This window comes from Aythya fuligula, chromosome 8, assembly GCF_009819795.1.
Source record: "Aythya fuligula isolate bAytFul2 chromosome 8, bAytFul2.pri, whole genome shotgun sequence".
In the NCBI taxonomy this organism is placed as follows: Eukaryota; Metazoa; Chordata; class Aves; order Anseriformes; family Anatidae; genus Aythya; species Aythya fuligula.
In genome coordinates this window covers 28,921,885-28,934,569 of record NC_045566.1, presented here as the reverse complement: position 1 = coordinate 28,934,569, position 12,685 = coordinate 28,921,885, and the positions used below count along the sequence as shown (strand labels likewise).

Genomic DNA, 12,685 nt, shown 5'->3' with positions numbered 1-12,685 from the left:
AGTGGAGCACAATTCTGCCATGTTCTCGATTTTTACTTCAACTCAGACAATTTGGAAAGAGTTATTTATGCCAACATTGTCACAATTTCTCAAAAGAAGTGATGTTGTTTAATCAATATGAACAAACCTGATGCTATCTGCTCTATCCCTACTCTGTTATCAGCACAAAGCCCATCTTGGCTATGAACTAGAACAAAAGACTCAACAATAAAGTTGTGCCAGAACTACAGTTTGTATCTGAGAAGGTTTTTTTCTTTCCTTTTTCCCAGAGCTTATCTACATAAGCTAAATTATCTCCCTAAAATGTTTATTTCTGCATGCTTTTCAGATAAGAGTGTCCAAATGAATTATTCAACAGGGAAGAATCATGCCATCATCTACTGCTATTATGCTTAGATAGGTAGAGAGGGACAAAATGTTCCTGAATTTTATTTTATTTTTAATATAATTTTTAAAATTGCAGGGAGTCATGTTTTTATCTCTATTTATTTTATTTGTATTTCTGATATTGAAGGAGGGAAACCAAACCATAATCTGTGGTAAAATTTTAATACCCCAAGCCCATTTCCTGAAGTTCTCCCTTCAGCTGCATGTTAGAAGCAGTGCTAAATGATCTAGTGCTATGATTTGTTTTGCTTTCATGCATACTGAAGTGCATGGGAATGTAAAAAGTTAGTTTAATCTACTAGGTTCGACTAGGTGCAGTGAAAAGGCTCTGTGGCTTAACAGGTATCAATGTCACAAAGTTACATTACAGTAAAAATTAATAAAGTCTCCACCACTCTGTCTCTCAGCCCTTGAAAAATATGGAAGAACAACATAAAATACATCTATCTGAAATGTGTAGGAGTGTTCAAGACATGACATCTGTGTTGGGAACATGGATTCATTCAGCTTCTATGGCACCATTTTTTTCAGCTGCTGACAGCATATGTCCCATATCTGCCTCTCATTCAAACAAAGGGAAACTAAGAGAAAAATAGCATTAGGTCGTAACACTCTGATTTTTACAATTAAATGCAGCAAAGAAAAATAAAGTCATTTTGGTTTCCTCATATGCTCCTTTCTGGTTCAATTATGACATACTTGTATACATTTCATTATTTCAAGGAAAAAAAGATGTCATTGTTGCCCCCAAGTCAAGTTGTAAAGTCACATTAAGTACAGAGTTCACATTCCTCTAGACTCACAGACCTTCTGACCCATCTTCTATTTATTTATTTATTAGTAAATCTTCAGTTAGTCCTGGCACAAATCTTAGGATTTAAATATCTGAACTTCTTCACTTTGCAAAAAGCAAAAGGTGACCTTGCACACGTAAATTTTCAGCCAACCAAAAAACCGTTCCCCTTGTTTCATTCACAACAAATCATAGACATATCAGACTCACCAAGAGGAACAACGAACAGAGTTAGCAAAAAAGACTTCACATCCCTGTATCTCAGTTTGGCCATTTTGTGCACTTCAACAGCATCAAAAGAACTACACAGGTGGAAAGGGCAGAGGGACATAGAGCGGATTCCCTGCTTTGTTGCCTGGTAGCTACCCAGTTACTCAGAACAATAAATTTTTACTAAGATGCCTGGTAGCTAACAGGAAAGCACATTACTCTTTTTACAAACATTTTGATATTTCTTTTAGCAAAACCTCATCACTCTGGTGGCAGGATATATAGCATGTGGACCTCAAAGACAGTGATGTTTAAAGACAGTTGGGCTGCACACAGACAACAAAAAAAGAGAGGGAGTTTCCTGATATATCTGCTTCTCTCATTTCTTTTTTTTTTTAAATGCAAAGCAGCTTTGAAACTGAATATACATGTAGGTTCAAAAAGTGTCAGCTTTTTTACTGGTCAGCTGAATGGTTACAGTAAAATTCAGACTAGTTGTTATGACAAAGATTTAAATAATACAAAAGATGATACAGGGATTAAAGGATTAGAAACATAATTAGTGTCAGTCAGTATGGTTTTATGGAATGTAGGCTACAACAGAAAATTTGTATTTAAGGTATTTGGACTTACGAGGCATTTGTGCCTCAGAACTCCTCTGAGGGACTCTATCCTATAAAGGATTGAGAAACTGTAATGGGAATAAGGAATTGAACAAGTTTCCACAGTGATTCTCTAACAACAACAAATATATATATATATATATATATATATATATAAAGTTAATGTAAAAAAGGCTGTTTATGTAATCAGAGCTGCAAACATTAGGAATAAACAAACAAAATCACCTCTTGGAAAAGCAGCAACAGTACAGGAAAATCATATACAGGTCTTTTGTTGACACCTTACATCATACTTTGAAGTACTGGAAGGGATTTAGAAAAGAACACATGGTTTATTTATGTACTGCAGAAAAGGCCTTATAGACAAAGGTAGGCTTACAACAGCTCAAACAGCTCTAGTTTATCAAAGAGATGAGAGACAGCTTAATTACAGGATACAATTATCTTGTGAGAGGAAAGGCATAAAAGGCCAGACAAACTGAATTAGCACTTCTGTAATGGGATTTATTAACTGTTCCTTTCAGTATACCTACAAAATCATTTGAAAGCATTCTCAAAAAAGTTTTTAAAAGGTTAAAAACTTCTTCTGTTTGAGCTTTACATTTTAAGGAGGAACACGTTTCAAACTAGTTGTGGCGAGTGAGATTTTGTAATCACTTTCTAAAATTCATACTCATTAAATTTATAGCATCGACATTTAGCATTGCCCCACAGCATTTCTGGGATAAATTCTTGCTCAGAGGACACAAGGGAAGAGGTAAGATGAATGGGGGAAAAATAAAAGTCATCTCGCAACAGCACTTAGGTGCTTGTATATACTGTGAACCTGAAGGGAATTTCCAGGAAAAAATATACAAGCACCTAAGTGCTGTTGCGAGATGACTTTATTTCTCCCCCATTCATCTTTTACTCAGATGATACTCAGAGGTATCTTTTTATTCCTTCTAAGGGACTACGAAGAGGGAAGAACAGCACAGAAACTGCTATGCCCTTTCTCCAAGCAAGTCTGACCCACAGCCCATTCAGAAAAGGCCTAAGAAAGCAAGAAATGCCTTACCAGGTGTGACCACTGTGGCAGTACGTCTCCAGCAGTGAGAGACTGTTCTGGGACAGTATACAGACCTGGCCACTTTCTGCAGTGTATTCCCTGAAAAATTTCTGCCTATTCCCTTTATTATTTGCTTTTGGACATTTAGTCCATTATTTTTTCCTTTCCCATTTTGTGCCAATTGATACTGTCTTCCTCCTGGAGCAGCAGCTTCTACTTTTTTTCCCCCTTGCTGTGAGAAGTACCTTCTATTATTTGTGTTAACCTGGTCTACCTCTTGCTTGAGTGCCCTGCAGTTCTGGCATTGCATGATATAGCCACCAGCAGTTCTGCATCTGTTGTTTGTTATCAACTACCTTCACAATTTTGAAAACTTCGATCATATCTCTTCCTCCTTCAGAATTCCCTATCCAAACTGAAAAGTCCCATACATTTTAATTTTTCCTTTTTTTTTTTTTTTTTTTTTTTTTGTCCCCTAGGTCACCCATCATCTTAATCACTTTGGTTTCTTTACTTTTTATCTTCTACGTGTGCTACATCTTTATTGCAATACAGAAGCCAGAACTGTGCTCAGTAGACAAAATGTGTGTGCACTAAAGTTTCACACAGTTGAAAAATTATACTTTCTGGTTTGCTCACAAGCCAGCACAGAGACAGGCCTGACATTATTCTGAATAAATCTGCCTGGCACCACCTCCAAGAAATTTATGTCATGGGCCTGTCAAAGCTCTCCTCCTCCTCTGTCTTCAATCTTTTCTTCGCCCTCCTACTGCACGCTCACATTCCTCCAAGCCAAGTCCACACTGCTCTCCCATTTTTCTGCTACACCCCCACTTTCCAAACCTCCCATTCCAACTGTAAATAAGCATAGGACCCCGCATGAACTGATTTACTGTGCACAAAACAGTGCAGAACATGTTATGAAGAAGACATGAGAGATCCGTACCCCACCTCACCCTGCAGCTAGCTCCCATGAGACATCTGCATTTGTACTGCTGTTGGTGGCAGCTGTTAGCATTTTTAAAGAATGGTAAATAATATAAAGAAATTCCTTTCACATATCTGTCAGATTTGGCGTATGCGAGTGTGTTTGGAGGAGCCAGGCCCACCTTCTTGTGCCTAACACAGTGCCTCAGGACTGCTGGGCCTAAATGCGCTCCAATACCTCAGCACCTGCATGCGTAACCTCACTTTGTACCTCCCACAACTTTGCCTTCAGTGCTGAACATCACTGACCTAATGAGTCAAAGCAGCACTGCTGCCCAGGAGTAGAGATACAAAGGAGAATACCATTAAATGCCACCTCGCGCTCCCTCTCATCTTTGCCTGTGCACAGAGGGCCCACTGTTTTCACAGCCATTTTCCCAGCACTGGAGAGAGCACGTGGTGGAAAGGGGCACTAGCCAGGGTGAAACACACAGGCACAGGTTGTCTATTCAAAGGAAATCTGTCAGGCAAGTAATCTGATTTTCCACAGTGAGCAGCCTGGGAAGGGTATTGCTCCAGTAACCACCTCAACCCCTGTGGCTGAAGTTGCACAGATTTTGCCTCTCCCCACTTACATACACTCAGAGTTGCTCGTGCCTTTACAGAGAGAGCTTCCCCTGACACAACCTGCTATTGCTAATGACAGCAGTTTTCACTCATTCCTTCCACAGGAACATGCCTGAGAACTGCACAAGTTTTCCCTCAATAACGCTAACCTACACCAAGATCTCTCTAAGTTTGCATACATCAGATGAAGTCCACAGATAGAAAGTAGCTACATTTTCAGCAGCTGATTTCCAAGTATAAACCATTGTGCTCTCCAAAAAATAAGCATTAGCAAAGGGGATATGGTAAGCAGGTATTCTGACATAATATTAAGCAAGAATTACTAGAGGAATCTAAAAGAAACCCAGCAACAGTATTATCTTGTAGTGGAAATCCGTAAAAGTATAGTTAATGGTAGCTTATACTCTAAATAAAGGGTCTGATTTGGTTCCTCAGGAAACAACAGAATACTACCATTAATTTGTGAATGACTGAATCCTACATAAACACCTTAGCTGTACTAAAACTAACATATAATCCCAGCCACTTTCTGAATAATATTCATAATAATATATTCACTAGCTAAAATACAATATTTCATGAACAAGTCTTCAGCTTGTAAATTAATTTAAAATAATTGAAAGCGTACAGCCCAGTGATTGTGTAACTTCTTTGGAGGTACAGAGTTTATGGTAAAATAAATGAAAAGAGAACATTTTCCAAACATTACCACAAGCAGAAAGATTATATTAAAAACAGTCACTCTGTGGAATAATACAAAATAAAATATCATCTGATCAGCTCAAGTAATGCTGATTTGTATTTCTGAATTAACAAAATCTATGTACAGTTGCAGAGACTGCAATTTTACAAACTGATATCCAGTTGAACATATTTATAACACAATTTATACACTATGTACAAACCTAGTTCTCCAAGGAACTCTGTTCAGCCTGCTTCGACATGGAAGTGTATTATCTATTCTTAGGACAGGATGCTGGCCTTCCCTTTCATTTAAATACTGAAATTCTTAACAAGACTTGAAAAAATTTCCATTTGCTATCACATGATAGTGTTCTTAAATCACTTGTTTGTTACCAAATGTAGAGGAGTAGAGCCAGTCACAACAATAAATAACATTGCTTACTATGAACTACTTAGACTTATATTCACACAATCACACTTTCAGCCTCAGTGCTTTAACAAGACTGTAGGATCCATTTATCTTCGCTTTTCTTGACACGTAGATCAAAATTGCAACCACAGGTATCGCTATTGCTGTTGTGCAAGAGAATGCAATAATCAGTGGCATCATTTGATGTCTTTTTTCCAATTTTCCTGAAAATGGAGACAAAAGGAAAAAAAAGTTGTGTAAAAATTGATTCAAATGGATATACATGTATAACTAAAAGCAGAGCTATTAATGACCTTCATTGGAACACATTTTCTGTTTTCATGCACAAAGCACATTTCAAAACCTTTTCCTTATGTTTTTTTTTTTTGTTTGTTTGTTTGTTTGTTTGTTTTTTTGGTTGTTTTTTGTTCATTTTCTTTAGTAACTTCATAGTACTACTTTAATTCTTGGCAGGTATCTTGGTCTTCAGTATGCTACGCATGTTCAGACCCATCTGATATAATCTACAATAAAGATTACCATGGAGTTCATAAAGAATACAAGAAGAACATCATGTGTAGTTCATGCATGGGACAGAATGGAGCCAGAATCCACCTTTTTCTGGCCATATCCTTAAAGCTACTATGCCAACTCAGGTAGCAGAGACAACATCCATGCTGAAAAGAGGTTCTCACCAGCTGTCCTGTTTATTTATTTATTTATTTATTTATTTGTTAATGTTAAGTGCAGTATTTTTGAGAAATATCAGCTGTGAAAACTATCTGTGAACTAGTTTTGCTCACCTGGACACAAAATTCATTGGAAGGTGCAAACAAAGTAAGTTTAAGGTAATACATTGACTTACCTATAACAGCTATCTCTATCACTTTGATATTGTTTCCAACCTCATTGAAAACATCAAGCAAATATTTGCCTGTATCGTTTTTGGTGACATTGTAGAGTGTAAAGGTTCCATTCACTGATGGCAGAATAATTTCTCTCTCTTGGTGAACTTTTTTCAGGACCATCTGTGATGGTGGGTTACTGTATGTGCTACATGTTATAGTGACATTTTCTCCTTCTTTAACATTTTCTGATGGATATACTAACACGGTAATATTTTGAGGAGGAACTGAAAAGAAACACAACATACAAATTAGAAATAAACAGAAGAAAAAACAAAACAAAACAAAAAAACACACCAAAACTCACAAAGTATCAGCGGCTTGTATATGAGAAGTACTAATCCAGCTGATGAATTCACTACATTCTTCAAGCACATAGCTTTATAATATTAGACAGACACTACTCTGTCACAGGCTATCCCACACATACTTCATCCAACAGCAGTTGACAGAAAGAACATTTTGATGGGGTATTCTGTGTATCTTTACATTATATGGAGCCTTTTCTTCTCTTGTTTTAAATTCACTGTGTATTCATTTGAGTTCACAAAAGGACACAGACCAATAGATCCCAAGGTCCTCTTTCAATAGAAAAGTACAAAAGGCAAAGAAGTTCTAAAATAACAGCTTTTCACCAGCTTCCACAATTTTAAATCCTGTTTTCAAAGTTGGGGGGGAAGTGGAAATATGAAATATTTTGAATAAGCAAATATTTTGTGCTCTGCAAATCCAGACAGAAGTTTTCATCACCACTAATACCCTACCACTTATGTCAAGAACCTGTGCAACTCATCTCAGTTTTTTAAAGACATTGTCATTCCATCCATCTAAACCAAATATTAACTCTGTACGGTAGTTATTTTAACTTACCTTTGACATCAAGTACTATGTGTTGAGACTGCTTTCCAAGTTTGTTAATGGATATGCATTCATATATTCCTGCATCCTTTAGTTGAGCCTTGTCTATGGTGTATTTGCCATCTTCTGTTTCAAGGGTTGTGATCACATCACCTGTTTTCTTCCTCAGGGTAATCTGAACAGCTGGAACATCTGCAGATGTGCAAGAGATGGTAACACTTTCTCCTTGCTTCACCACACTTGAAGGGAAAATTGAAAGTGTTGTATTTTTTGGTGGCGCTACAAGTAGAGAATAACAAAAAGACATAGATTAGTGCCAGAAACAACCCCTACATACTACTTCATTGTTATGTAATAAACAGCAGCAGGGCTTAAGTAGAGAAATCCACTTACTACTGAAATGAAACTGCAATCATTTCATATTGGTTGAGGAGTCAACATTTGGCATAGCTTAAATGGCAGTTGCAAGAACAGTCTACGAAGTTGTAGCTCAAAGGAAAGCCAAAAGGTGCACTGTAGTCTCCTCCACAGAAAAAAAAAATTAGTTTGTATTTTCTCTTTGAATCTTTTGTATGCAGGTAACTGGATCCTACACCAAGAACTATTTGATGGAAAACACAGGCACTTCTCTGCATAGGTTCTTTGTCTCATGCATCACTCAAAGGAGTGATGAAAACTCAACTGACATGAAGAACTTCATATAAGCTATCTGTACTAAGGCAGATTTCACCCTTAATTATTTAAAGATACCTAAATGACAGTGGCGTTGGGGCCACCTTTTGTCTCCATTTTTTCTTGTCACACAGGTGCCCCAAATATTGTAGAACTCTGCACCGAGTCTTCTACAACAGTTCAAGTAGGAAAAAATGTTTCCATACAACTCTCTGCTGAGAGTAACCCTCCTCACAAGATTATTTTAAGGAATAGTGTAGACACTGACAGTGTAGGCATGGAGCCTTACAGCAAGAGTTCTCCTTCTTCCATCTGTGACATTTGTAAATGGAACCAACTACCAATGTGCAGCAGAAAATAAGTATGGAAAAAGTGAAGTGACACTTAATGTGGAATGTGTCTGCAATCTATTCTAAACCACTTAAATATCATTAGTTATGTTAATTCTGCATAAGGCAAAAGTAATACTAAAGATAGAGGAGATTTTTATGAAATCAAGAACTGCTCACTCAAGTATTTCCTCATTTTGGTTTTGGTCTCAGATTTCATCCGAAACATTTGGCTCTACTAAAACAGCAGTAGCACAATAATCAGAACAACAACAACAAAATATAGTCCAAAGTAGTTTGTAGTACTATTAAATGACCACTAAGTAGTAGACAAAGTAGTACTATTAAATGACCACTAAATTTGCTCATCACTAAAACTACCTGTCCAAAGGAGACTGAGATGTTGCTGTGAAATTGCTACGGACTATTTCTACAGACTATTCCTACGGCTTATTTCAAGGAAATAAGTATCCCCCAAAACACCAGTTCTTCAGATTCTTTTATCACTTTGAGTGTTGCATTGCAGTAAACATACAGAGGTATGTATGTATAGCCTTAGAGAATTAGCTGAAAATTAAGCATAGAAATTAAAAGCATAGCCTTAAAGAGCATTAGTAAACTGTAAGTTAAATCCTGAATACGTAAGGAAAGCTTCTTAATTTCCTATATATCAGTATGTCAGCACACTCCAACCCAATACACAGACTGGTTACTGAATTAAATTCAAGTAGACTTGTACCTTGTATAAAAATGTCGACTGTTGCTTTTTCTGTTTTATTAGTTACAAGATTAATTACTTCACAGATGTACAGTCCTGAGTCAGTGAAACGAGCATGAGGAATAGAAAGGACATTGTTTTCTATAAAATGCTCAATGTTTCCATCAGCCAGATGTTTGCTCCAAACTACTTGTGCTGGTGGATTACTCTCAGTCACACAAGTGAGTTTTAGAGGGTTGCCTTCCACTGTAAAGTTGCTTGGAGATACAGTAATGATAGTATTTTGTGGACCAACTGGAAGAAAACAGAAGAAAGACAAGGTCAACATGTTAGTGAAGAATGATATGTACATCTTTAACAGCAGCTTCTCTACGGGTGTGTTGCATGCACTACAAAGGAAAAATGAATAATGTGGATAGCATTAATGTAGTGGAGCACTTTTGCCAGACTTGATAAGACATTTAGTTTGCAGTTTTGAAAGCGAAGCTAGTCACAATATGTACCCATAGCTTAGTGTTTGTTTACTCTTACGTTTGTCTCCCTGTTAAGTCTATAAACCTGAAATTGCTAAGCATACCATGGCAATTTTAAAAATAATTGTTTTTCTGCATACTGTCATTTTTCTTCTGGTCTTCAACTTTCTGACTGAGCATCAGGGCCCAAGATATGAGAGTGACAGATGAGTTACCACAGGACAGATTAACTTCCGTCATGAACAACAGCAGGTGCTTAAGGCAATATGCACAAGCTTCTCAATGACCATTACTGAATAAAAACATTAAATTTCTATGCCCTGGCCTTTGAACATGAAACCATTATCTGTTCCACAAAGATGTTAAAAGACTGTGCTCAGAGATAACATTTAAGAAATAAAAGGCATATCCTAGCTTTGATATTTTTGCAATACAATTGCTACAGTTTAACATAGATCCTAGGCAATAGACTATATAAATACAAAGAAGTGCAGATTATTAATGATTTATAGCACAAACTTCATAAATCTATTTAATGAACCATAACATTAAACAGTATTTGGTATGAAAGCCCTGATATAAAAACACTTACAGTTTGCATTCAGTTTCAGAGAAGTAACTCTTTCTTTGGGCTCAAAGTCCATGGTAGCAATTGGCAATTTGGCCACACAAGTAATCTCTTTCCCAATATCTTCAGTTGTGGGGTTAAATGAGTATGTCACAGTTTTTGTTTCTTTATTTCTGCTGTCGTCATCCAAGAAATGTTTCTCATGAAGAGTGTGTCCCTCTTTCATTAAGAGTACTTCCAGGTGATCAGAAGGAAACACATCAGGAATTTTACAGATGACAGTGGCTGGTTCCCCGGCAACTAATGATGTGCTGATCTCAATGACAGGATCACTGGGGAAAGCTGTACGAAAAAAAAACACTTTTCTTTAGTCTACTTGAGATTGGCCCTAGAGTCAACATAAGAGCAAGATCCAGACATCACACACCTTCAGTTTAGATGTGTTCAGAACATGACCTTATATCAACTCTATTACAAAACATACATTGAATACATACAGGTCTTTTATAAGCAGTTCACACAGGTAATACATTCGTAAAGTTGTTGAAATATACAGATGAGTTAATAAAATCCAACAAGGCACCTAGGCAGTGGTATAGCTACCTAGGTAAACAGAGGCATCTGACAAGTTTAGACATCTGGATCATCCCTCTGCAAACTGCAAAGACTTTGATTAGGTGTTTTGCACTTATAGCTTTCCCATATATGTCCATCTCTACCATGCTGATTTTTTTTTTCTTGTGTTGTTTTTGTTTTGGTCCAGCACTATAAAAGTTTTGGGGAGTCTATGCTCTGGCTTTCAAGTATTACCAACAATAAAAACAAATAAGAGCAATACATACTATCTTCAAGATAGAAAGCTAAGCAAAAAGGGGCTGAGAACACCCTGAACAGACAGAGGAATCTTTACAAGGAAACATACGTTGAGCTTTATCAGACTCCTTATTCTATCATTATCAGTTAAATACCAGCTGCAATGTCTAAGAACAATTAATCTTTTTTTTTTTTTTTTTCTAAATGAATGAGTACTACCTAAGTAAAAGTAGCTTTTACTTACAGTAAAGTTCAACTTTGATACTCTTCTCCTTTTTCCCTTTTTCATTGCAGAAGGCAGTACACAGGTAATCATTAGAATTCTCAACACTAACTGGATTCATAGTCAAGGTAGAGTATGTCCCGTAGTTGTTCACTGTTCCTCCAAGAGGGTGGTCCATTTGGGTTCTCCATGAAAAACTTGGTGATGCACAGCCAGTAGTATTGCATGTGAGTACGAGCATTTCTCCAATCTGTACAACAATTCTGCTAGCAGGTATAATCTCCATTTCAAAGGCTTTAACTACAATAGGGAGAACATACACAAACTCAGTAGCATTCTCAACATTTATTTCCCCTCTTCTTCTACTGTGACATGAGCTTATTATTTTACAAGTTTACAATTGTGTTGAGGTTAAATTAACAGATGATACAATGGTTTACATTTCCAAAATACCCCATAAAAATCACTATTTTTGTCATAGTTAACACAGATTCAGATGATCCTAACAGGTAGTTATGATGAATAAAAAATGCATAAAACCAATGTGGTCAATGAAAATAAATGCATTGGTACAATATAACTTTTCTACCAGGTGGATCTAGTTCTAAACCTTTGTAACATTTGTGGGGATGGATGGTAAATAAGATAGTAAGGACAACTGCAGAATTGCTTTCAACAGGGCATTTAGTACCAAGCTTGACTGGTACTGTCAGGTATGACAGTAAAAACCAGACATACAGTGATGTACTGCAGTTGTCTCCAAGACTGTCTTTTAGCCAAATTCAATAAGAGTTATTGTGGAGCAAAGAACAGCTCAAAATAAATGCCAAAAATAAACTTATTGACATTTTGAAAGAACTACTTAATTGACAGTTGTGTTCACTGGAATGTAAAAGCAAACCGAACAAAGAGAGAGAACAATAAAACAGTAAATTGTAGGTCAATTTGCAATTAAGAAAATTGAAAGCAAATGAAGAAACAAACCTTCCCAACTTACCAGTTATTAACACATACAAAATAATTAGCACAGCTTGGTTTATTCTTCCCATCTTTTTTAACATTTAGAATTGCTGTTACTAGGCAAAAAAAAAAAAAAGCCTCGCTTTATTTTCTGTGAAGAAGCACAGTGAGAGCCTGCTGCTCTGCAACTGTTTATGATAATCGCTGCAGTGAGCTCTTTATAAAGGCTCTTGAAGTGGAGCGGGAAATCCCATGATGGGGAAATCCAGGGTAGGGAGGAAGAGATCCGTGCAGGGCTGTGCCAGCAGTCTCAGCGCCCTCTGCTGCTTTTTTAAATGCAAAACTTAAAGCGCAAGAAAATAAATATTAACACTTGTAATGGAGTTCCTAGAACACTTTAAAAAAAAAAAAAAAAAAACAGTCAATATCTGATCTGGCATATGACTGATAAAATGAAT

At 36.7% G+C, this 12,685-nt stretch overlaps 1 protein-coding gene across 1 annotated transcript; it reads right to left on the bottom strand.

Annotated features, from left to right (window-relative positions):
• Window positions 1-5,771: 5,771 nt before the first annotated feature.
• On the bottom strand, window positions 5,772-12,317 carry VCAM1 (vascular cell adhesion molecule 1). The gene is made up of 7 exons (XM_032192311.1): window positions 12,265-12,317; window positions 11,289-11,567; window positions 10,256-10,573; window positions 9,212-9,484; window positions 7,484-7,750; window positions 6,574-6,840; window positions 5,772-5,932 (listed from the first exon to the last, which is right to left on the bottom strand). Exons 1-7 carry the CDS (start codon window positions 12,314-12,316, stop codon window positions 5,772-5,774), a joined length of 1,617 nt encoding a protein of 538 aa, XP_032048202.1. The 5' UTR covers window position 12,317.
• Between the last annotated feature and the right edge of the window lie 368 nt (window positions 12,318-12,685).